This window comes from Myotis nattereri (assembly GCF_964212035.1).
Source record: "Myotis nattereri genome assembly, chromosome: 2".
NCBI lineage: Eukaryota > Metazoa > Chordata > Mammalia > Chiroptera > Vespertilionidae > Myotis > Myotis nattereri.
Window position 1 is genome coordinate 105,532,873 of NC_138076.1, and position 26,799 is coordinate 105,559,671.

The 26,799-nt window shown below is 40.7% G+C and overlaps 2 protein-coding genes across 2 annotated transcripts in view; one reads left to right on the top strand and one right to left on the bottom strand.

The window, feature by feature from the left end:
• Window positions 1-3,306: 3,306 nt before the first annotated feature.
• LOC308513802 (glycine cleavage system H protein, mitochondrial-like) lies at window positions 3,307-14,407 on the bottom strand (the record flags this gene model as incomplete). Its single annotated transcript, XM_081083923.1, has 2 exons — window positions 3,307-3,808; window positions 14,241-14,407. The coding sequence occupies 2 exons, from the start codon at window positions 14,405-14,407 to the stop codon at window positions 3,307-3,309; spliced, it is 669 nt and encodes a 222-aa protein (XP_080940049.1).
• A 7,630-nt stretch (window positions 14,408-22,037) lies between these two features.
• Window positions 22,038-26,799, top strand: part of SMAD9 (SMAD family member 9) — a gene marked incomplete at both ends in the record, with an annotated part of 79,990 nt that continues 75,228 nt past the window's right edge. The window contains one exon of the mRNA XM_081083509.1: window positions 22,038-22,449. Coding sequence (XP_080939635.1) covers window positions 22,038-22,449 — 412 coding nt within the window. The remainder of the gene's footprint in view (window positions 22,450-26,799) is intronic.

A 26,799-nucleotide genomic window follows, 5' to 3' on the forward strand; every position in this document is an offset into this window, starting at 1 on the left:
GGTTTTTTAATCCACTCATCTTCTGATGGACACTTACGCTGTTTCCAAATCTTACCCATTATAAATTACGCTGCTATGAACATAGGGGTGCATCTATTCTTTCCGATTGGTGTTTCAGATTTCTTGGGATATATTCCCAGAAGTGGGACCACTGGAAGTGTTCCTTCCTCTTTAATTTTTGGGATAGTCTTGAGGAGGAGAGGTTTTAGTTCTTCTTTGGATGTTTCATAAAACTCCCCTGTGAAGCTGTCTGGACCAGGGCTTTGGTTGCTGGAAGTGTTTTTATTACTGCTTCAATTTCATCCATAGTTATTGGCCTATTCAGGTTTTCTGATTCTTCCTGATTGAGTTTTGGAAGCTTGTATTTTTCTAGGAATATGTCCATTTAATCTAGGTTGTTGTTGTTGTTGTTGTTGGAATAGAGTCATTCATAGTAATGGTTTACAATCCTTTGTATTTCTGTGCTGTCGTTTGTTACTTGACCTCTTTAGTTTCAATTTATTTCTGAGTCTTCTCTCTTTGTTTCCTGGTGAATGTGGCTAGAGATTCATCAAACTTGTTTATTTTTTCGAAGGACCAGCTCTTGGATTTATTGATCTCTTGTATCGGTTTTTGGTCTCTATGTCATTTTTTAAAATTATTATTTTATTCTTTGTTGATAAAGGTATTACATATGTGTCCTTATCCCCCCCCCCCCGCTCCTTCCCTTACCCCCCTAGTGTCTGTGTCTATTGGTTATGCTTATATGCATGCATACAAGTCTTTTGGTTGATCTCTCCCCCTCCCCCCCACCCTCCCCTGCCTTCCCTCTGAGGTTTGCCGGTCTGATCCAGGGGTGGGCAAACTTTTTGACTCGAGGGCCACAATGGGTTCTTAAACTGGACCGGAGGGCCAGAACAAAAGCATGGATGGAGTGTTTGTGTGAACTAATATAAATTCAAAGTAAACATCATTACATAAAAGGGTATGGTCTTTTTTTTTTTTTTAGTTTTATTCATTTCAAACAGGTCGGATACAGCCCGCGGGCCGTAGTTTGCCCACGGCTGGTCTGATCGATGCTTCTCAGTCTCTGGATCTGTTTTTGTTCATCAGATTATGTTGTTCATTATATTCTACAAATGAGTGAGATTATGTGATATTTATATTTCTCTGACTGACTTATTTCGCTTAGCATAATGCTCTACAGGTCCATCCATGCTGTTGTGAATGGTAAGAGTTCCTTCCTTTTTACAGCAGCGTAGTATTCCATTGTGTAGATGTACCAGAGTTTTTAGTTCACTCATCTGCTGATGGGCACTTAGGCTGTTTCTAAATCTTAGCTATGGTGAATTGTGCTGCTATGACTGGATCAAATGAAAGTTCCATTATTAGTTTTTTGAGGAAACTCCATATGCACCACTGGGAGAACATTCTGCATTCCCACCAGCAGTACACTAGGATTCCTTTTTCTCCACATCCTCGCCAGCACTTGTCATTTGTTGATTTGTTGATGATAGCCATTGTGACAGGTGTGAGGTGTTAACTTATTGTCGTTTTGATTTTCATCTCTCGGATAATTAGTGACTTTGAGCATGTTTTCATATGTCTATTGGCTTTCTGTATGTCCTCTTTCTAAAAGTATCTATGTAGGCCATTGCCCATTTTTTTATTGGATTGTTTATCTTCCTTTTACATTGTACAAGTTCCCTGTAAATGTTGGAGATTAAACCCTTATCGGAGATAACATTGGCAAATGTGTTCTCCCATGCAGTAGGCTCTCTTGTTGTTTTGTTGATGGTTTCCTTTGCTGTGCAGAAGCTTTTTATTTTGATGTGGTCCCATTTGCTTATTTTCTTTTTTTTTAATTAAATCTTTATTGTTCAGATTATTACAGTTGTTCCTCTTTTTCTCCCCATAGCTCCCCTCCACCCGGTTCCCACCCCCCCCCTCCGTCCTCACCCCCTCCTCCTCATCTATAGGTGCACGATTTTTGTTCAGTCTCTTCCCGCACCCCCCACACCCCTTTCCCCCCCAAGAATAGTCAGTCCACTCCCTTTCTATGCCCCTGATTCTATTATAATCACCAGTTTATTCTGTTCATCAGATTATTTATTCACTTGATTTTTAGATTTACTTGTTGATAGATGTGTATTTGTTGTTCATAGTTTGTATCTTTACCATTTTCTTCTTCTTCCTCTTCTTAAAGGATACCTTTCAGCATTTCGTATAATACTGGTTTAGTGGTGATGAACTCCTCTAGCTTTTTCTTATCTGTAAAGCTCTTTATCTGACCTTCAATTCTGAATGATTGCTTTGCTGGGTAAAGTAATCTTGGTTGTAGATTCTTGGTATTCATCACTTTGAATATTTCTTGCCACTCCCTTCTGGCCTGCAAAGTTTCTGTTGAGAAATCAGCTGACAGTCGTATGGGTACTCCCTTGTAGGTAACTGACTGTTTTTCTCTTGCTGCTTTTAAGATTCTCTCTTTGTCTTTTGCTCTTGGCATTTTAATTATGATGTGTCTTGGTGTGGTCCTCTTTGGATTCCATTTATTTGGGGTTCTCTGCACTTCCTGGACTTGTAAGTCTATTTCTTTCACCAGGTAGGGGAAGTTTTCTGTCATTATTTCTTCAAATAGGTTTTCAATATCTTGCTCTCTTCTTCTGGCACCCCCATAATTCGGATGTTGGTACGCTTGAAGTTTCCCAGAGGATCCTTACACTATCTTCATATTTTTGGATTCTTTTTTCATTTTGCTTTTCCGGTTGGGTGTTTTTTGTTTGTTTGTTTGTTTTTTAATGAAGTTGAATGTTTTATTATTAAACTTATTTTCCTGCGAGGATGCTACTTCAGTGTATAAAAATAGCACCAGCAAACTCAGTAATTGCTAAATTGAGACAGTATTGTTCATCACATGACACCGTAACAACAAAAACTTTTATCTATTGCCTGTTATTTCCAATGGAAAAATCATTAAGTATTGTGACCCAAATCCAGAGACCAAAGTAAGCAAATTACAATATTATATAAGGCTTAAGATAACAATGTTATCCTTGAAATAATTTTTATTACTAGATTTTACCATGGATAATTTCAGGAATTCTGAATATTGTAACTGTAGCCTAGCCTAAAAACCATAGGGAGTTGTGGAAAAGATGCACATTGTATTTATCTGCCATCATTAGATGGTTAAGGGGTATTTTCATCCAGTAGCATTGTTGTAGTTTCTTTTTTCATTGGAATTATTAAATCTTCTATCCACCACTAATTTAAGACAACTATGCTAGATAAGTTGTTTCAGACTACTTTATTTAGGTGGGTTCATTTTCACTCCTCAATAGATTTTATGTATTTCTCATATGCTTCTTCACTCATTAGTTCATCTAGTTCTGAAGGGTTACTCAGCGTCATCTTGATCAGCCAACTGTCTTCATAACAAGATTTGTTGACAAGTCCTGGATTTTCTACAAGAGCTGTATTAATTTCAGTTACTTCACCTGACAGAGGAGAATATAGTTCACTAGCAGCTTTCACACTTTCCAAAGCACCAAACTCATCTTGCTTGTTTAATTTTGTCCCAGTTTCAGGCAGACTACAGTAAACAACATCTCCCAGTGCTTCCTGTTCAAAATTGCTGATTCCCACTGTTCCAGTACCATTTTTGGTTGTTATCCATTCATGTTTCTCTGTGAATTTACGCACCAACAGCAGATTGGGACCAGTGTGCAGCGTCCGGATGGCGCCCGCCCTCAGGCCCCAGGGCCACAGCAGGCAGGGCGCAGTGGGCGCCCACGCGGTGCGCAGGCTGCAGGCCGCAGCCCGCACGGCCCTTGAAGCTCAGAGCGCCATGTTCGCTGGAGGAGTTGCGGCCCGGTTGGGTGTTTTTTGCTTCTTCTTATTTCAAATCTTTGACTTGATTCTTGTGATCCTCTATTCTGCTGTTGGATCTCTGTATAATATTCTTTATTTCAGTCAGTGTATGCTTAATTTCTACTTGGTCCTTTTTCATATCCTCAAGGGTCTCACTAGACTTATTGAGGGTCTCACTAAATTTATCGGCAGTTTCTAGAAAATTCTTGAAAAACCTTACAACTGTGGTTTTGAACTCTATATCCTGTAGTTTGCTTTCCTCCGTTTCTGTCATTCGTGACCTGTTTCTTTGTATCCGCATTTTTTATGCTTCCCTGTATTGATAGAGTGGCTTTCTGTGCTAGGTGTCCTATAGGGCCCAGTGGCTCAGCCTCCTCAATTATCTGAGGTGGACACTCTTGGTGCACCCCTTTGTGGGCTTTGTGCACAGTCTTGTTGTAGTTAAGCCTTGATTGTAGTTGGTATCACAGGGAAGAATTGACCTCCAGGCCAATTGGCTGTGAGAATCAGCTGTGTCTACAGTGGGAGAACTTCTGTGCTGGAGACACCCTTATGGGGAAAGGCTTGCTTCAGTGGGGCTTTGGTGCTCACTGAGTCTGCCCCCTGAGTGTGTCCCTTATGGATCTGAGGAGTTGTAATCTGGATGGTCCCACTCTGACTACTGCGCACAGTGGCACTTGGATCTCTAAGGAGGTGCTAACTTAGCCTCTTCCTGAGGCTACCCAGCAGGAGCTATGGAGAGATCTGCAGATTCCCATCCTTGTTTGGGGTTTGGAGGTGCCTAGATGAGGCCCAGCTGTGAAGCAATGCAAGCTGCTGTGGGACCTTGGGCCTTCTTTTGGATGTTCTGGGTCTCTCTGACCCAGCTGCAATTTGTTAGGTGATTGTAGATTGCAAAGGGCCAGGTCATTCATATGCAAAAACCTCTGCACACTGCTTGGGAGGGGTGGGGTCTCAGGGAATCAACAGGGTGGAGCAAGCAGCTATGGCTGCCCCTCAGTCCTGCCCTAAGAGGTCCTGGGTCTCAGTGTTTCGCGGTAATTGCTGCAAGCACCTCTGTGAGAAAGCCGCCCTTGAGTTCCAACTGATGCCAGACAGTCCAGTTTCTCCCCGTATGAGTCTGGGTCCCCAGAGACTCGCCCAGAACTGGAGTTCAGAGCAGTTGGGAGTATGAGACTCCCTCCTGATTGAAAAAGGCAACCATCTCCTCAGTTGCCAGCCCTTTCCATGTGCGCCTCTGTACCTCTGCACTTTACTCCCACACCTCCTCTGAGTCTCAGTGTGCTTTTCTCTTTTTTTCTAGTTGTAGAATTTCCACTCATCCAGCCTTCCTGTGGTTCTGGATGATGTCCATTTTGTCTTTTAGTTGTATTTTTGAAGTGGTTGTGTGAGGCAGAAATTTCCGGTGTTTACCTATGCCGCCATCTTGGTTTCTCTCAAAGTGCATTATAATTTGATTTAAATTAAGACTAGGCACTAGAGTTTACTTTGTTGCAAACCTGTTTGAGTGTCACTGTGAGTTAAAGGTCTTTTTAAAATTTATTATCTAGTTTGTCTGCTGAGTTCTGACTATGTAATTAAAGTTTTAGGACAAATAGCAGCTCCTGATGAATGGGTTGTCTCTATAAGATATTCGCTCTCTAAGTGGGAATGTAAGATTTACCTTGAGAATGAAAAAACCTTTGAGAGTAAACCAGGGTACTTTCTTAACAGATACTGGAAATCCAGTATGCCTGTAGTTTTAACAAGAGCAGTGGGCAGCTTAGAGAGACTAATATATGGTGTTGCCTCAAAATGTGTTGAGGAAGGGTGGGAAAAAATAAATCTTTGTTAATAAAAACTTTATGTAGAAAGAAATTAGAGAATGTATTCCCCTCCCCCCCCCTTTTTTTTGCAGTTTTTCTCTCAGTTTTTTATTGTGATCTTTGACTCTGGAGGTATTTTTCAGTTCATAGTAAAAGTATAGAAACAACAGTCTTCCACCCTTCTCTCTGACCACTATTCCCTTTCCAAAAGCAACTGATGTTGTCAGTTTCTTGTGCATCCCTTCAGAGTTATGAAAGTATTTATCTCCAGCCTCTTCCTCTAAAGGGTTCAAAAGACAACTTAATCACTTCTTTCTGTAAAGAACACATAAATACTCTATATTACCATTTCAGAATGTCTTTTGACTTCCAAGTACTGAATAGCATGCTCATCACCAAAAATATGTAGAAGTGTTACTTTTTTACCTACTTGAGGGCACTGCCTACGTTAGTAAGAATGTGACCAACTTCCAGTTTGAGAGTTTATTGTAGTGATTTTTTGCAACTATTAGGTAAGTTACCAAGTACCTGCTTCTTTGCCCAGCTCTGGTTACCTCTTTGTGTCATCAAGAAAACAAGAGCCCAATGATAAAGGACCCAGGTTTTAAACTTAGCCACGAGCAATCGTTTTCGGAGCGTAGAGAGCTATGTTTTCTGATGCTCCTCAGAGTGGGACTCAATGGCTTTGTTGTCATTCATGTTGACTGACTGGTCCCTGCAGGCGCTTGCCTTCTGTTTTCTTTTCTTTTTTTTTAAATTGTTTTATTGCTTAAAGTATTACAAAGAGTATTACATATGTCTCCTTTTTTTCCCACCCTTGACAATCCCCTGGACTCCCCTACCCACCAGTGTCTTATGTCCATTGGTGATGCTTATATGTATGCATACAAGTCCTTCAGTTGATCTCTTACCCTCCCCGGCCTTCCCGCTGTACTTTGACAGTCTATTTGAGGCTGCTCTGCCTCTGTATCTATTATTGTTCATAAGTTTCTAATGGTCTTTATTATCCATAAATGAGTGAGATCGTGTGGTATTTTTCCTTCATTGACGGGCTTATTTCACTTAGCATAATGCTCTCCAGTTCCATCCATGCTGTTGCAAAAGGTAAGAATTCCTTCTTTTTTACAGCAGCGTAGTATTCCATCATGTAGATGTACCACAGTTTTGTAATCCATTCATCTGCTGATGGGCACTTAGGCTGTTTCCAGATCTTCGCTATGGTGAATTGTGCTGCTATGAACATAGGGGTGCATATATCCTTTCTGATTGGTGTTTCTGTTTTCTTGAGATATATTCCTAGAAGTGGGATCACGGGGTCAAATGGGAGTTCCATTTTTACTTTTTTGAAGAAATTCCATACTGTCTTTCATAGTGGCTGCACCAGTCTGCATTCCCACTAGCAGTGCAGGAGGGCTCCTTTTTCTCCACATCCTCTCCAGCACTTGTCGATTGTTGATTTGTTGATGATAGCCAGTCTGACAGGTGTGAGATGGTACCTCATTGTTGTTTTGATTTGCATTTCTCGGATGATTAGTGACTTTGAGCGTGTTTTCATATGTCTATTGGCTTTATGAATGTCCCATTTTGAAAAGTATCTATTTAGGTCCTTTTCCCATTTTTTGATTGGATTGTTTATCTTCCTTTTGTTAAGTTGTATGAGTTCCCTATAAATGTTGGAGATTAAACCCTTATTGGTGATAACATTGGCAAATATGTTCTCCCATGCAGTGGGCTTTCTTGTTGTTTTGTTGTTGGTTTCTTTTGCTGTGCGGAAGCTTTTTATTTTGATGTAGTCCCATTTGTTTATTTTCTCTTTAGTTTCCAATGCCCTAGGAGCTGTTTCGGTGAAGAAATTGCTTGGGCATATGTCTGAGATTTTGTTGCCTTTGGACTCTTCTAGTATTTTTATGGTTTCCCATGTTACATTTAAGTCCTTTATCCATTTTGCGATTATTTTTGTGTATGGTGTAAGTTGGTGGTCTAGTTTCATTTTTTTTTGCGTGTATCTGTCCAATTGTTCCAACACCATTTACTGAAGAGACTATCTTGACTCCTTTGTATGTTCTTGCCTCCTTTGTCAAATATTATTTGAGCATATTGGTTCAGGTCGATTTCTGGGCTCTCTATTTTATTCCATTGATCTATATGTCTGTTCTTGTGCCAGTACCAGGCAGTTTTGAGAACAGTGGCTTTGTAATACAGCTTGATATCTGGTATTGAGATCCCACCTACTTTGTTCTTCTTTCTCAGGATCGCTGCAGCTATTCAGGGTCTTTTTTATTCCAGATGAATTTTTGGAGAGTTCATTCTAGGTCTGTGAAATATGCCGTTGGTATTTTAATGGGAAGTGTGTTGAATTTATAGATTGCTTTGGGTAGTATGGACATTTTAATGATGTTTATTCTACCAATCTAAGAATATGGTATGTTCTTCCATCTGTTTATGTCTTCCTCTATCTCATTTTTCAATGTCCTGTAGCTTTCTGAGTAGAGGTCTTTTACCTCTTTAGTTAAGTTTATTCCTAGGTATCTTAATTTTTTTGGTGCGATGGTAAATGGGATTGTTTTTTCAGTCTCTCTCTCTGTAAGTTAACTATTGGTGTATAGAAATGCCATAGATTTCTTGGGGTTAATTTTGTATCCTGCTACATTGCCAAATTCATTTATTAAGTCTAATAGTTTTTTGATGGAGTCTTTAGGATTTTTTATGTATAATATCATGTCATCTGCAAATAAGGACAGTTTTACTTCTTCTTTTCCAATCTTGATGCCTTTTATTTCTTCTTCTTCTTGTCTAATTGCAATGTCTAACACTTCCAGTACTATGTTGAACAGGAGTGGTGAGAGGGGGCATCCCTGTCTTGTTCCTGTTCATAGGGGAAATGATGTTAGTTTTTGTCCATTGAGTATGATGTTGTCTGTGGGTTTGTCATATATGCCTTTTATTATGTTGAGGTATGATCCTTCTATTCCCACCTTGCTGAGAGTTTTTATCAAAAATGGGTGTTGGATTTTGTCAAATGCTTTTTCTGCATCAATTGATATGACTGTGTTTTTTTTCTTTTAATTTGTTTATGTGATGTATCACATTTATTGATTTTAAGATATTGTACCATCCTTGCATCCCTTGGATAAATCCTACTTGGTCATGGTGTATAATCTTTCTGATGTACTGCTGGATCCGATTTGCTAAGATTTTGTTGAGGATTTTGGCCTCTATGTTCATGAGGGATATTGGCCTGTAATTCTCTTTTATTGTGTTGTCTTTACCTGGTTTTGGTAATAGGGTGATGCTGGCTTCAGAGAATGAGCTTGGAAGTTTTCCTTCTTCTTGAATTTTTTGGGATAGTCTGAGGAGGATAAATTTTAGCTCTTCCTTGAATGTTTTGTAGAACTCCCCTGTGAAGCCGTCCGGTCCTGGGCTTTTGTTTGCTGGAAGCTTTTTGATGACTGCTTCAATTTCTTCCATAGTTATTGGCCTATTGAGATTTTTAGATTCTTCCTGATTGAGTTTTGGAATGTTGTATTTTTCTAGGACTACGTCCATTTCCTCAAGTTTGTCTAGTTTGTTGGAGTAGAGTTGTTCATAGTATTTTTTAACAATCATTTGTATTTCTGTAGGATCTGTTTTTATTTCGTCTCTGTCATTTCTGATTTTGTTTATTTGGGTCCTCTCTCTTTGCTTCTTGGTGAGCCTGGCTAGAGGTTCATCAATCTTGTTTATCCTTTGAAAGAACCAGCTCTTGGTTTCATTGATTTTATGTATTGTCTTTTTGGTCTCTATGTCATTTATTTCTGCTCTAATCTTTATTATCTCCTTCCTTCTGCTCACTCTGGGCTTTTCTTGTTGCTTTCTTTCTAGTTCTTGGAGATGTAGAGTTAGATGATTTACTACCATTTTTTCTTGTTTTTTGAGATAGGCCTGTAGAGCTATAAACTTCCCTCTCAGGACTGCTTTCATTGTGTCCCATAGGTTTTGGATTGTTGTGTTTTCATTGTCTTTAGTTTCCAGGATGTTTTTAATTTCGTTTTTGATCTCATTGGTAACCCAATCAATATTTAATAACATGCTATTCAGCTTCCAAATGTTTGAGTATTTTGGATTGTTTTTATTGTAGTTTATTTCTAGTATTATGCCATTGTGGTCTGAGAAGATGCTTGGTATGATTTCAATCTTTTTAATTTGAGGAGACTTTGCTTGTGACCCAATATGTGGTCTATTTTTGAAAATGTCCCATGAGCACTTGAAAGAATGTATATTCTGTGGCTTAGGGGTGAAATGTTCTGAAGATGTCAATTCAGTCCATCTGATCTAGTGAGTCATTTAGGATTGCTGTTTCTTTGCCAATTGTTTGTCTAGAGGTTTTATCCAGTGATTTCAGTTGTGTATTAAAGTCCCCTACTATGATTGTATTGTTGTGGATCTCTCCCTTTGATATCTTGCAGGAGTTTTTTTATGTATTTGCGTGCTCCTGCATTGGGTGCATGTATGTTTATCAGGGTTATATCCTCTTGTTGTATTGATCCCTTTAGTATTATGAAGTGGCCTTCCTTATTTCTTGTTATGGCCTTCACTTTGAGGTCTATTTTGTCTGATATAAGTATTGCTACCCCAGCTTTTTTTTCATTTTCATTTGCCTGAAAGATATTTTTCCATCCCTTCACTTTCAGTCTGTGTGAGTCCCTTATTCTGAGGTGGGTCTCTTGTAGGCAGCATATATATGGGTCATTTTTTTATCCATTCAGCCACTCAATGTCTTTTGATTTGAGCATTTAGTCCATTTATGTTTAAAGTTATTATTGAAAGGTACTTGTTTGTAGCCATTTTTATTTTTTGTGCCTGTTTTCTTTCATAGCTTTTTATTTCTTCTTTTTACACCAGTGTCTTTAGCATTTCTTGCATTGCTGGCTTAGTGGTGATAAACTCCCTTAGCCTTTTTAAGTCTGTGAAGCTCCTTATTTCCCCTTCAATTTTGAATGATAGCCTTGCTGGATAGAGTATTCTTGGATTCATTCCTTTGGTTTGCATCACTTTGTAAATTTCCGTCCATTCTTTTCTGGCCTGATGTGTTTCTGTTGAGAAATCATTTGATAATATAATGGGAGATCCCTTGAGTGTAACTTTCCTTCTCTCTCTTGCAGCCTTTAAGATTCTCTCTTTGTCCTGAGCATTTGCCATGGTAATTATGATGTGTCTTGGTGTGGGTCTTTTCAGGTTCACCTTGTTTGGGACTCTCTGTGCTTGTGTGACTCTTTTCTTCCCCACCTCAGGGAATTTTTCTGACATTATTTCTTCAAATAGGTTTTCCAGCCCTTGTTAATCTTTCTGTTGTTCTGGCACCCCTATTATTCGTATGTTGTTTTGTTTCATGCTGTTCCATAGCTCCCTTAGGCTCTCCTCCTGTCTTTTAATTTTTTTCTCCTATTGCAGTTCTGTTTGGGTGTGTTTTGCTTCCCTGTCTTCTAATTTCCTAATTCGGTCCTCGGCTTCTCCTAGTCTACTGTTGATACTTTCAATGGTGTTTTTTATTGCAGCTATATCATTCTTCATTTCTTCTTGGTTCTTACATAATTTGTTAATTTTTTTCATCCGTTTCTTCTTGCTTCTTGCATAAGTTGTTGATTTTTTCCTCCATCCAGTTTATGCTCTAGGACCTTTAATCTGAATTCTTTTTCTGTCATGCTGAATGCCTCTGTTTCACTTAGCTGCTTTTCTGGCAAGTCCTCCTTTTCTTTCCTTTGGGGGTTTCTTTGTCTACCCATGTTTGATCTCACTGACATATCTAGATGTTGAGTCATTCAGGGGCTGCTACTTGGGTGGCAGTGGCTCCTCGGGCTGTGGTTGCTCCTTGGGTGGTTGTGGTAGCAGCTGCTCCTCAGTTGGCAGCAGCTCCTCTGGTGGGTGCTGTTCACAGCTGTGGTGGCTCCTCTGGCTGGTGGGAGGAGGCTTCACACACAGCTGCTGTTCCTCAGACAGAGGGTGTGCCGATCACGAGGCTGCTGTTCCTTTGATGGAGGCGGGCTACACACGCAGCTGCTACTCCTTGAACTGGGGCAGACTGCTCACATGGCTGCTGATCCTTGAATGGGGGCGGGCTGCATGCTGCTCTTGTTCCTCTGATGTGGTGGGCTGCTTGTGGGGCTACTGCTCCTAGGACTTGGACAGGTTTTTTGCAAGTCTGCTGCTCCTCGGACAGGCGTGAGCTCTTGCAAGGCTGCTGTTCTTTGGAGGGGCGTGAGCTGCGCGTGTGGCTGCTCCTCCTCAGATGGAGACGTGCCATTCACCCGGCTGCTGCTCATCAGATAGGTGCAGGCCGTTGTGGCTCTGCTCCTTGGACCGGTGCGTGCTGCGCAGGGCTGCTGTGCAGGGCTGCCGCTCCTCAGACATCAGCGGTCTGCTCGTGTGGCTGCTGCTCCTCGGATCGGGATGGGCTGCTGCTGCTCCTCGAATGGGCCCAGGCCACTCGCAGAACTGCTGCTCCTCGGATTGGGCAGGCTGCTCGTGTGGCTGCTGCTGCTTGGACAAGGGCACGATGCTTGTGCAGCTGCTGCTCCTCAGACTAGTGCAGGGTGTGTGCAGCTGCTGCTCCTTGGATGGGGGCAGGCTGCGCAGAGCTGCCACTCCTCAGGCGTAGGAAGACTGCTCGTGTGGCTGCTGCTCCTCGGACGGGTTGTACTGCTCGCGTGGTTGCTCCTCCTCGGACGGGGAAGTGGGCCGCTCACACATCTGCTGCTCCTTGGACAGAGCCAGGCCACATGAGGCTGCTGCTCTTAGGCTCGAGGCAGGCTGCTCACAGGGCTGATGCTCCCTGGACAAGATTGCGCCGCCGCTCATATGTCTGCTGCTCACGTGGTTGAAAAAAATAATGTGAAAAGAAGTAGGAAATAAAGGAACAAACAAAAAAAGGAGAACAAAGAAAAAAGCAAAAAAAAAAAGAGAGAAGGTAACAAAATAATAATAAAAAAAATAAAAATGAAAAATTGAAATGTCATTCCTTTGGGTGGCTTAAGTTCCCAGTTTTCTGGAATGTCTGTGATTTTTTGTTGTTGTTGTTGTTGTTGTCATTGCTGGGACTGAAAGCCCCTCTATAGGCCAGACCCTGTTAACTCCCAGGGACTAATCATATTATTTTAGTCCTTCATCTCATTCAGGGTGGAATCTGGGTGTGGCTGTATTCCTTGCCTAGGGGCTGGAGGGAGGGGTGAGGTTATAACTTTAGGAGAAAATGGCTGCCCAGGTCCTGGGCTCAGGGGTGACTCAGCACTCAATTTGCTGCCACTTCTCCTGGCCCCCCTTCTCTCCCCGGCCTCTCCCCAGATTCCACTCGTCTGCACCTTCTCCCGCTCCTCAGCACGGGTGAGTGTCTGTATCCGAAATGTCCTATGAACAGGGTTCAGTGAAAACAAACAAACACCGGCCGCAGAAACGGGGGAGACTGAGTCTCTGTGAGCTCCTCTCTTACCGGCACTGCATGGTCTGGTCAGCACTTCAGGCTGCCCCTTTTAGGTTCAGTCCTCCGTAATTATGGAAACCAGATCTCAAATCCCCCAGCGCCAACAGTCCTGCGGATGTCTTTTCCACAGTCAGGGGCTGTGCCTGTCCCAAGAGGCGCGGCTGTGTGCAGCACAGTCTCCCTCTGACGCTCTGGGCTCAGAGGTCTGGGAAACTTTCCTGCCCAGATTCCTGGTTTTTACCTTTCCAGGGGAACTCTGCCCTTCCCAGCTGCAAACTGTCTCACCAGCTGAGTATACTTTGCCAATTCGGGGTGGGTGTTATTAGTTTCAGCTGCTCACTCCATTTGCTCCAGGACAAGCCCTGGGACGCATCTGCGTATTCCGCCGCCACCTTGTCTCCTGTTTTCTATCCAGTATTTCAGAAGACTCCTGATTTCCCAGTCTCTCCCTACTTCCTATATTTTCTTTGTTCCTCAAAGCTCTGACCACTCTCCCTCCCAGTCTAATTCAAATTTCATCAAGATAGAATCTTTCAGATTCTTATCTTCCTGTGATCAGATGAACAAACCTACCTGTATCTTCCCTCATTCTCTCCTCTTCCTTATTATGGTCTCCCCTTCCTCTTTCTATCTTTTGCAACATAAAGCTCCCCTGATTAATTCCTCTTTATCTGTAAGGTGTTCTCTAGACACCGCCATCTTAAGACAATAAAGCTGAACAACACTCCACTGACCCACCTTCCCCAGCAGCTTCTGCCCTTGTTGGCCTCCCATGTCTCACCTGTACTTTACAGCTGAGGGAGAATGAAGGGAGTGTGAGGCCTGAAGGCCAGACTGCAGGGGGTTCAGGCACATCTGTGGGCCTCTGGTCTAGCAGATGTATAGGGGCAGAGAGTGGAGGCAGGTCTGGAACCCCTTTTCTCTCTGCTCCCAGGAGACTGACTGAGGGTGGGTCCCATGAAGGAGGGTGTTGAGGGCAAAGTGAAGGGAAAATAGAGAGGAAAACAGGAGCAAGACCAAAAATGGGGTTTGTGAGCCAACATATATCCCAGTCTCATGGACACTCCTCCGAACAAAAACCCACTTCTCCCTTTGGCCATCATTCCTACCTGCTCCCCCTTCCCCATGGATACCCGAAGGCCGCAGCATCATTTGTGGAGGCCATACCTCCCCAGACTTCTTCAGGGACCAGATGATATCCTGTAAGGCCCTCAGCAGCGGCTTCACTTGGTACTGGATGCCGTGTTTGGCACAGAGATTTCACCAGGGGGGCAACCTTGTGGAAGTTGTGCCAGGGCATAATGGGAAAGAGGTGGCGCTTGATTTGGAAGTTGAGGTGCCCGCTGAACCAGTCGTTGAAGGACTACTCCACATAATAGGTGGCTGCCAGTTGGTTGCTGAACCAGTCCTGGTAGGGCTTTTGGTCATTCTTCATGAGGATGTGATTCATCTGCTTGACCCACACAAACCAGTGGCTCTCCAGGAACCTGATGAAGTTGAAGAAAAGGATGGCTCCCAGGACATCATAGAAAGGAATGTAGGTGAAGAAGAAATGAGTATAGTAGCTGATGGCCCAGGCCAAATCCACCCAGTCTTTTCAGACTGTTGTGGTCATAATGATCTGGTACTAGAAATACTGTATTTTTCCATGTATAAGACACTAATTTTTTTCTAAAATCGTTAGACTGAAAATCGAGGAGCATCTTATACATGGAAGTCAGCTGAGGAGGGAGCCGTGGGTGCGTAGCTGCCCATACCTTGTCAAACAGGATTTCTCCAATCACAAACCTTATTGTTACTGATGTTAGCTGATGCCGTAATTGGAGGTGAAGGTGGAGAGTGCACAGATTCAACAGGGACCAGAGCGTTCTGAGCCCATAAAGATGTCAAAAAATAAAAAGGTAAATACCGGTAAGCGATTGTCTTACTCTGCAAAATTCAAACTGAATGTAATCAGCTATGCAAAAGAGCATGGAAATTGAGCTTCAGAGAGACAATTTGAACCTCCTCTCACTAAGTATGATCAGACAGTGGAGAAAACAGGAAGAACAACTCCTTAAGATGCCAAAAAAGAAGAAGGCTTTTAGAGGAAACCAGCAAAATGGGAAAACTTGGAGCAGAGGCTTAAGACTTGGATTGTGGAGCAGCACCAAAGTGGCTTATGTGTGTCACCCAAGCTTATTCAATGTCAGGCAAGAATGTTTGCAAGTGAAATGAACATTGTTGATTCTATAGGAAAGGCGAAATGGTGCTTCAATTTCATGAGAAGAGAAGGATTGACCATGAGAACATGAACAAAGTTAGCTCAGAAAATGCTACTCCTATGTCATACAACTTAGGAAAAAATATGATTTTGAACCAAGTCAGATTGCAAGCATGGATGAGATGCCTCTCAATTTTGATATGCCTGCCAACAGAACTGTTGATGTGAAAGGAATCAAAAGAGGCAATCAAAACAAGTGGCCATGAAAAGACACACTATACTGCTGTGCTTTCATGCTGTACAGATGGTACTAAACTGCCTCCAATGCTTAATTTTAAGAGGAAAACATATCCTAAAGAGATAATAATACCACCTGGCATTATTGTGCAAGTTCAATAGAAGGGATGAATGAATCAAGACATTATGGCCGTTTGGTGTGCCAAGGTTTGGTCCAGAAGACCTGGGGGCTCTTAAAGAAGCCAGCTCTACTTGTCTGTGATTAGTTCTGAGCACATTTAACAGAAAAGACAAACAGATTTTGCAAACACTCCTCGCAGTTATTCTGGTGGACTTACAGGTCAGCCACAGCCACTAGATGTTTTAACCAACAGGCTATTTAAAGCCCTGATGAGAGAAGAATGGAGTAGATGCAAAAAGCAGATGATAACTTGACATTGACAGGAAGAGTGAAAAAAACGACCATTACCGAGGTCTGCAATTGGGTCCTAAACACATGGTATGGTGTCAAATGAGAGTGATTGGGAAGTCTTTCAAGAAATGTGGAATCAGCAATGCCATTGAAAACCTGAGGATGATCTCACATATGTAGACAGTGACTCAGAAGACAGCAGTGATAAAATAAAACTTGAAGAAATTGATTTGTCTGGGACTAATAGTGATGAAGAAGAGAGCAGTGATGCAACAGAGGCGGAATAAAGTGATAGTCTGTATAATATCATAGTACTAGTATATAAACATGACCTGTCTTTATAGCTACAAATTTCTGCCTTAACACTGTTTTTGCCACATCACTTAAGTTTTGGTATATTGTATTTTTTTCATTCATCTCTAAGATTTTTTAATTTCCCTTGTGATATCTTTTCTGATCTGATCATATGTTTAATTTCCTCAAATTTGTGAATTTTCCAGTTTATTTCTGTTGTTGATTTCTAACTTCATCCTATTTTGGTCAGAGATAATACTTTGTATGAAATATGCCATTTTAAGTCTGTTGAGACTTACTTTTGTGGTGTAGCTTATGGTTTACCCCAGAAAATGTTCTATGTGCACTGGAGAAGAATGTGTTGTTGTTTGGTAGAGTGTTCTGTGCATGTTTGTTAGGAATAATTGGTTTATTGTGTTGCTTGATATATTTGTTTCCTTACTTATCTTCTGTCTGAATGTTCTGTACATTATTTACAATGGGGTGTTGAAACTCCAATGCTTATTTTAGCATTGTCTCTTTCTACCTTCAGTTCTGTCAGTTTTGCTTCATATATTTTGTTAGTCTACCATTAGGTGTGTAAATGTTTATAATCATTATAACTTCTTTCTGTGTTGAGGCTTTTATTACTACATAATGTCGTCTTTATTTCTTGTAACCTTTCTTATTTAAAGTCTATTTTATCTGATATTAGCATAATAACTTCTGCTTTCTTTTGGTTGCTGTTTGCATGGAATAACTTTTTGTACACTTTCATTTTCAATCTGTCTTTGGATCAAAAGTGAGTCACTTGTAGGAAAAATGTAGTTGAATCACGTGTTTTTTAATCTACTATGCCAATCTCTATTTTGGTTGGAGAGTATAATCCATTTAGGCTTAAAGTAATGATAAAGAGGGACTTCTGCCATTTTACTTTTTGTTTTATGTATACCTGATACTTTTTGCTCCTCATTTTCTGCATGACTGCTATATTGTGTTTTCTAGGTGGGAAGAGACATTCCTGGTGCTTTATACTCTGCAATCTTCCTAGAGTTCTCTAGCAATCAATTTAGTCCGTTATAATATTCAGCTACTCCTTTTAGTTTCTTCAGCTTGTTCCCCTTCTCTCTTTTACTTTACCCTTTTCCTATTTCTTCTAATTCAGTGAGGCTTTAAAAACACTTTGGAGCTAACAGGTTCTTTTAAGAATTTGACGAGAGGTTAAGATGGCAGCTGGCAGGATGGTAGTGAGGGAGAGAGTGTGAGTACATTTCACAGACCTAGAACAAACTCTCCGAAAATTCATCTGTATTAAAAAAAGAAATTGACCCAAGCCATTATGCTCAATTAATATTTGACAAAGGAGGCAAGTGCATACAATGGAGTCAAGACAGTCTCTTCAAAAAATGGTATTGGGAAAATTGTACAGGTACATGCAAAAAAAAAAAAAATGAACATAGACCACCAACTTACACCATACACAAAAATAAACTCAAAATCGATAAAGGACTTAAATGTAACATGGGAAACCATAAAAATCTTAGAAGAATCCAAAGGCAGCAACATATCAGACATCTGTTGTAGCAATATTTTTACTGATACAGCTCCTAGAACAGTTGAAACCAAGGAGAAAATAAACAAGTGGGACTGCATCAAAATAAAAAGTCTCTGCACAGCAAAAGGAACCATCAACCAAACAACAAGAAAGCTCACTGCATGGGAGAACATATTTTTCCAATCTTATATTTGATAAGGGTCTAATCTCCCAAATTCATAGGGAAGTCATACATCTTAACAAAAGGAAGATAAACAATTCAATCAAAAAATGGGCAAAGGACTTAAATAGACACTTTTTGAAAGTGGACATACAGAAGGCCAAGAGGCATATGAAAACATGCTCAAAGTCACTAATCATTTGAGAGATGTTAAATCAAAACGACAATGAGGTACGATCTCACACCTGTCAAAAGGGCAATCATCAACAAATCAACAAACAACAAGTGCTGGTGAGGATGTGGAGAAAAAGGAACCCTCATTGCACTGCTGGTGGGAATGCAGACTGGTGAAGCCACTGTGGAAGACAGTATGGAGTTTCCTCAAAAAGTTAAAAATGGAACTCCCATTTGACCTAGTGATCCCACTTCTAGGAATAGAAATCAGAAACACTAATCAGAAAGGATATATGCACCTCTATGTTCATAGCAGCACAATTTACAATAGCTAAGATTTGGAAACAGCCTAAGTGCCCATCAGCAGTGGAATACAATGAACAACATAAACTGATGAACAAAAATAGATTCAGTGACAGAGAAGCATCAAACAGACCGTCAAACCTCAGAGGGAAGGCAGGGGATGGGGGGTGGTCAGAGATTAAAGGGTTTATATGCATACATTTAAGCATAACCAATGGACACAGACACTAGGGGTGTGAGGGCTTGTGCGGGGCAGTGGCGGGGGGGGGGGGAGGGTGGGAGTGGCCGAGAAAAGGTCAATAGAGGGAAAAGGAGACATATGTAATACTTTAAACAATAGAGAATTTTAAAATAAATAAAAGTAACAGAAAAAAAAAGAATTTGAAGAAAAATACCTATGCCTGTCTCCCTAGAAAAATCTATATACACAATCATCCTAAATAAGCAGACAATTCAAAGGTCCATAGAGGCCCTGAAAACCCACATGGCCCTCTTGAATACAGCCCCTATTATAAAAATGCATCTCTACCATCATCCTTTGGCACTCTGGGCAGAAGATATCTACCATTAACAAGATACTTACTAGGAGACTGGTGAATGGAAACTGTCTTCTCAAAGATTTGTAGGTTATCTCTGAACATAGCTAAAAAAGCCTCTTTCCCGGAGTATGAACTCATGATACCATTCCATGTTTATTCAATTAATTGCATGCCACTAACTTTGAACGTGTATGAGGTAGTTATTTATACCTTACAATATAAGCTTGTGATTCCCTCTCATTTGTAACACATAGGTATAACAGACTAGTTTTTAAGTGAGGACAATTTAAATTAATAAAATATATACATCTATATGTGTGTATGTTAAGCCTGGTTTCTCTTTAAGAAATCAGTACAGTAATAAGACATGATATATACATATGCCAATATTGATAATAAGGCAACTAACTATCTTCTAGATGGATCTGTTTATACACTTAAATAGCACTTATTGTTGTATTAATTACTGCTGACAAAAAGTGTTATAAAAGTCATCAAGAAAGCAGTATTCTTTTAAGGAAATTAAGTATTCCATTGGCAAGTGTGTTCAAGTTCTAAATTTGGTTAGTAAACTCTTAAAGAAGGGATACCAAGGTATATTTATGCTGCTCATGGATTAGAGGGTCAAAACTGATAAAGTTGAAAATTTAAAAACAAAACAATAATGAAACAATGATGTTCTGTCATGGTGAATGTTTCTGGAATGGGACCTTCCAGAATGGATGAGTGCTACCTGACTCCTGGACTAATTGCTGTGTACAGCTTGGTAGGTGATGTAGGCTTTTCTTAGCCACATTGACCAAGAAGCAGTACTCAGGGATCATTCACAGGTTCTAACTGTCCAGTGCTTAGGCATGGTCACTGAGCAACCAACAACATACCCATTTTAAATAGTATCTTTTGAGTTTTATTTTCATATCATATCATATAGTAACATCAACATATTTTTTATCCAAAAATGATGTTTTTTGAAAAAAATAGTGAGAAGAATGTTATTTCTTTCTATCTTTGCAAATCTCTTTATTGGCTGATTTGATGGATAACACTTGGATTCTCATACTCACTTTTGCATACAGTCTGTTGTGATATGTTGTTTGAGTTGAAGTACATGAGAAAATCTAATGACTCAGATATGTAGTTGAGAAAGAGAGGACCTTGTAACTCCCATGAAAGGGACTCTGGGACTCAAGGGGTCCTTGGGCCACACTTTGAGAACCACTGTCCTATAAAATAGTTTGGAAGAACATATGAGTGGTGAGATTATTAGTGATCCTAGTTGTTTCCTTTTTCACTTATATATTCCACAACAGAGGTGGATTACTTGTTCAAATTATAAATGAGAAAGGAAGAAGCATGAGTATGTTGAGGAAAGATTTTGGAGGCCCTAGAGACCGAGGCAGAAAAGTTTATATTTTGGAAACCAAAAAGCAACTGTAATTTCTTAAGCAGGCAAATGACCTATTAAAATTGTATTTAGCCCTGGATGGGTGGCTCAGTTGTTGGAGCATTGTCCTGTACAACAAAAGATTGTGAGTTCTATTCCAGGTCAGGTTCAATCCCTGGTCAGGGCACATACGGCAGGCAGCCGCTCCATGTTTTTTTCTCTCTCACATTGGTGTGTGTGTGTGTGTGTGTGTGTGTTTCCCTCTCTCTCCCTTCCGCTCTCTAAAAATTAATAAACATATCCTCAGGTGAGGATTAAAAATTGTATTTGGGAAAAAATGGCTGGAATTAGAAGAGAAAAGCTACTTTATAGCTTGTCTCAGTAATATAGGTGAGTAGTGAGGTGGGCTATGCCTCAGATATTGGTGTAAATGAAGAGAAATTTTCAAAATTTGCAAAAACAGATCCAGAGACAGAGAAGCATCTATCAGACCGTCAAACTCAGAGGGAAAGCAGGGAAGGATGCAGGGGAGGGGGAGAGATCAACCAAAGGACTTGTATGCATGCATATAAGCATAAGCAATGGACACAGACACTAGGGGGCTGAGGGCATGAGCGGGGGGGGGGCAATAGAGGGATAAGGACACATATGTAATACCTTAATAAAGAAAAAAATAATAAATAGAATACTAAATGAAAAAAAAGAGTTAATAAAATGTACATTGCCACAAAAACAATTTTTCATAGAAATTTTGAATGCAGAAATACCAAAACTTGAATATCTATACATATAAAACCCTAATATGCAAATAGAATGGTGGAACAACCAAACAACGGAACAATCGAACAACTGGTTGCTATGACCACCAGGGGACGTGTGCGGAAATGGCATGCATTGGCAGCAGGTGGCAGAGCACAGAACATGGTGGGCATCAACCTTGGCAGGATGGTGGAGCAGGTGAGCGGGGGCGCCAGATCAAGATGAGGTGCCAGTCGCTGTCATCAGGGCGAGCCTCTAGTGGTTACTGAAAATTCTTTGCTCCCATGTGCCGAGGTCCTGATGTGTATTCGCACCTGCTGACGGTGCTGGAGCTACCACTCACACCCACTGCCAGTGCCAAAGCAGCTGTTCACACCCACTGTCGGCAATGGCCCCACTCACACCCATTGCTGGCTCCAGAGCCACTGCTTGCACCTGCTGGTGCCACCCGGCACAGGCTCCGGCCAGCAGCCAGCATCTGGGGAAGGAAGGCCCTGGCCAGCAGCTGGAAGGCCCTGATCGGCCCTGATTGCCGGCTAGGCCTAGGGACCCTACCCATGTGCAAATTTCGTGCAATAGGCCTCTAGTAGGGAATAAAGGAGAGGAGAGAGTTAAGATGACTGAGTTTTCAAGTCTAAAACATTTGGAGAATTTCTCCCTTATGTTGAACTTTAACCTTTTCTGAAAATTATTGTTATTAAGTTAACTGAAGTCTTGTCTTATTTTTCAGAGTTTGCCAGTCCATTCTAGGGCTCAGGAGAATGTCAACATGCTTCCCAACCTGCATTTGTCACAATGACTACCAGAAGAAAAGGAAGATCTATGACATCCCCAGAGAGTTACTTGCTGCTTACTTCCCTTAAGGCCTGCAGGCACTGAAGGGCTGTCTGTCCAGTTCCTGTTTTCACCAGACACCTGCAGTCAACCTCTTATGCACTCCAGCACCCCCATCAGCTCTCTCTTCTCCTTCACCAGTCCAGCAGTGAAGAGACTGCTAGGCTGGAAGCAAGGAGATGAAGAGGAAAAGTGGGCAGAGAAGGCAGTAGACTCTTTAGTGAAGAAGCTAAAGAAGAAGAAAGGAGCCATGGATGAGCTGGAGAGGGCTCTCAGCTGTCCAGGGCAGCCCAGCAAATGTGTTACGATTCCTCGATCCTTAGATGGGCGGCTGCAGGTGTCCCACCGCAAGGGTTTGCCTCACGTTATTTATTGCCGAGTGTGGCGTTGGCCTGATCTGCAATCTCACCATGAGCTGAAGCCCCTGGAATGCTGTGAGTTCCCATTTGGCTCCAAGCAGAAAGAGGTGTGCATTAACCCCTATCACTACTGCCGTGTGGAGACATCAGGTCAGTTTTCTTCATGATATCATGGTGTATTTTAAAAGTTAAAGAGGTGTGTCCCAGTTGATGGAGAGTTATGGGGCATAAGCAATACAAGGACCACCCCAATCACCAAAAAAGGAGATGGGGGAGGTTCAATTTTGGGGAACTAATCCACAGTTTTGTAGTCACAAAAATCTAGAATTTTCATTTCAGCATATATGTCAACTCTGTGATTTTGAAAATGCAGTTTTATATGTTTTCGAGTCATCATCATCATGTTCCTCTCTATATATTTCTTCTTCTTCTTAAAGCAGTTCTTTTAACGTTATTTGCAATACTGTTTGATACTGATTTGGTGATAATGAGCTCCTTTAGCCATTTTGTTGTTGTTTTTTGTTTTATTTTGTTTTGGTCTGGGAAGTTCTTTAATTTTCCTTCAATTTTATTTTTATTTATTTATTTTTATTATTAGTTAAGGTATTACAAATGTGTCCTCATCCCCCCCATTAACCCCCAACCTCCCCCGGCCCCCTGCCCCGCACACTCACGATCCCATACCCCTGTTGTCCATGTCCATTGGTTTGGCTTATATACATGTATACAAGTCCTTCTGTTGATCTCTTCCCCTTACCCCCGCCCTCCCCTACTTTCCTTCTGGGGATTGATAGCCTGATCGCTGTTTCTCAGTCTTTGGATCTGCCCCTTTTCATCAGTCTATGTTGTTCTCTATAATCCACAAATGAGTGAGATCATGTGGTATTTATCTTTCTCTGACTGGCTTATTTCACTTAGCATAATGCTCTCCATTTCCATCCACACTGTTGCAAAAGGCAAGAGTTCCTTTTTTTTTTTTTTTTTTTTTTTACTGCAGCATAGTATTCCATTGTGTAGATGTACCACAGTTTTCTAATCCACTCATCTGCTGATGGGCACTTAGGTTGTTTCCAAATCTTAGCTATGGTGAATTGTGCTGCTATGAACATAGGGGTGCATATATCCTTTCTCATGGGCGTTTCTGGTTTCTTGGGATATATTCCTAGTAGTGGGATCACTGGGTCAAATGGGAGTTCCATTTTTAGTTTTTGAGGTAGCTCCATACTGTTCTCCACAGTGGCTACACCAGTCTGCATTCCCACCACCAGTGCAGAAGGGTTCCTTTTTCTCCACATCCTCTCCAACACTTGTTTGTTGATGATAGCCATTCTGACAGGTGTGAGATGATAACGCATTGTCGTTTTGATTTGCATCTCTCGTATAATTAGTGACTTTGAGCATGTTTTCATATGTCTTTCGGCCTTCTGTATGTCCTCTTTTGAAAAGTGTCTATCTAGGTCCGTTGCCCATTTTTTTTATTGGATTGTTTATCTTTTGTTAAGTTTCATGAGACCCTTGTAAATGTTGGAAATTAAACCCTTATCGGTGGTATCATTGGGAAATATGTTCTCCCATGTAGTGGGTCTTCTTGTTGTTTTGTTGATGGTTTCCTTTGGTGTGCAAAAGCTTTTTATTTTGATGTAGTCCCATTTGTTTATTTTCTCTTTAGTTTCCATTTCCCTAGGAGCATTATCAGAGAAGAAATTCCTTCGACATATGTTTGCAATTTCGCTGCCTGTGGATTCCTCTAGTATTTTTATGGTTTCCCGTCTTACGTTTAAGTCTTTTATCCATTTTGAGTTTATTTTTGTGTATGGTGTGAGTTGGTGGTCTAGTTTCATTTTTTTGCATGTATCTGTCCAATTTTCCCAACACCATTTATTGAAGAGACTGTCTTGACTCCATTGTATGCTCTTGCCTCCTTTGTCGAATATTAATTGGGCATAGTGGTTTGGGTCGATTTCTCGGGCCTCTATTCTATTCCATTGATCCATATGTCTGTTCTTGTGCCAGTACCAAGCTGTTTTAAGAACAGTGGCTTTGTAATACAGTGTGATATCTGGTATTGAGATCCCACCTACTTTGTTCTTCTGTCTCAGGATTGCTGCAGCTATTCGGGGTCTTTTTTTATTCCAGATGAATTTTTGGAACGTTCGTTCTAGATTTGTGAAATATGCTGTTGGTAATTTAATGGGGATTGCATTGAATCTATAGATTGCTTTGGGTAGTATGGACATTTTGATGATGTTGATTCTACCAATCCATGAACACGGTATGTTCTTCCATCTGTTTATGTCTTCCTCTATCTCTTTTTTCAGTGTCCTGTAGTTTTTGGCATATAAGTCTTTTACCTCCTTAGTTAAGTTTATTCCTAGGTATTTTAATTTTTTTGGTGCAATGGTAAATGGGATTGCTTCTGTAGTTTCACTTTCTGTAAGTTCACTATTGGTGTAAAGAAATGCCATGGATTTCTTAGCATTAATTTTGTATCCTGCTACATTGCCGAATTCATTTATTAAGTCTAATAATTTTTTGATGGAGTCTTTAGGGTTCTCTATGTACAATATCATGTCATCTGCAAATAAGGACAGTTTTACTTCTTCTTTTCCAATCTGGATGCCTTTTATTTCTTCTTCTTGTCTGATCGCAACGGCTAGTACTTCCAGTACTCTGTTGAACAGGAGTGTTGAGAGGGGCATCCCTGTCTTGTTCCTGTTTTTAGGGGGAATGGTTTTAGTTTTTGCCCATTGATTATGATGTTGGCTGTGGGTTTGTCATATATGGCTTTTATTATGTTGAGGTATGATCCCTCAATTCCTATCTTGCTGAGAGTTTTTATGAAGAAAGGGTGTTGGATTTTGTCAAATGCTTTTTCTGCATCAATTGATATGACTATGTGGTTTTTTTCTCTCAATTTGTTTATGTGATGTATCACACTTATTGATTTGCGGATATTGTACCATCCTTGCATCCCTGGGATAAATCCTACTTGGTCATGGTGTATGATCTTTTTGATGTACTGCTGGATCCGATTTGCTAGGATTTTGTTGAGGATTTTGGCATCTATGTTCATGAGGGATATTGGCCTATAATTCTCTTTCATTGTATTTATCTGGTTTTGGGATTAGAGTGATGTTGGCTTCATAAAATGAGCTAGGAAGTGTTCCTTCCTCTTGGATCATTTGACATAGTCTGAGGAGGATAGATTTTAGGTCTTCCTTGAATGTTTGGTAAAACTCCCCTGTGAAGCCATCTGGCCCCGGGCTTTTGTTTGCTGGGAGCTTTTTGATTACTGCTTCGATTTCCTCCATAGTTATTGGCCTGTTGATATTTTTAGATTCTTCCTGATTAAGTTTTGGAAGGTTGTATTTTTCTAGGAATATGTCCATTTCCTCCAGGTTGTGTAGTGTGTTGGAGTAGAGTTGTTCATAGTATTTTCTAACAATCCTTTGTATTTCTATGGGGTTTGTTGTTATTTCTCCTCTTTCATTTCTGATTTTGTTTATTTGGGTCCTCTCTCTTTGTTTCCTGGTGAGCCTGGCTAGAAGTGTATCAATCTTATTTTTCCTTTCAAAGAACCAGCTCTTGGTTTTGTTGATCTTATGTATTGTTTTTTTGGTCTCTATGTCGTTCATCTCTGCTCTTATCTATTATTTCCTTCCTTCTGCTTACACTGGGCTTTTCTTGTTGCTCTCTTTCTAACTCTTTGAGTTGTAGAGTTAGGTCATTTATTCTCATTGTTTCTTGTTTCTTGCAGTAGGCTTGTAGAGCTCTGAACTTCCCTCTCAAGACTGCTTTTGCTGTGTCCCATAGGTTTTGGATTGTTGTGTTTTCATTGTCGTTTGTTGCCATGATGTTTTTTATTTCTTCTTTGATCTCACTGGTAACCCAGTCATTGTTTAATAGCATGCTATTTAGTCTCCATGTGTTTGATTTTTCTGGATTGTTTTTGTTGTAGTTTATTTCCAGTTTTATGCCTTTGTGGTCTGAGAAGATGCTTGATATGATTTCAATTTTCTTGAATTTGAAGAGACTTTGTCTGTGACCTAATATATGGTCTATCTTTGAAGATGACAAATGTGCACTTGAGGAGAACGTATATTCTGTGGCTTTGGGGTGAAATGTTCTGAATATGTCAATTAATTCCATCTGATCTAGTGAGTCATTTAGGATTGATGTTTCTTTTCTGAGTTTCTGTTTAGAGGATTTGTCCAGTGGTGATAATGGGGTGTTAAGGTCCCCTACTATGATTGTATTGCTGTCAATCTCTCCCTTGATCTCCTCCAGAAGATTTCTTACGTATATGGGTGCTCCTATATTGGGTGCATATATATTTACCAGAGTTATTTCTTCTTGTTGGACTGCTCCCTTTAGTATTATGAAGTGGCCTTCTTTATCTCTTTTTATGTCCTTCACTTTGAGATCTAATTTGTCAGATATAAGTATTGCTACCCCGGCGTTTTTTTCACTTCCTTTGGCCTGAAAAACCTTTTTCCATCC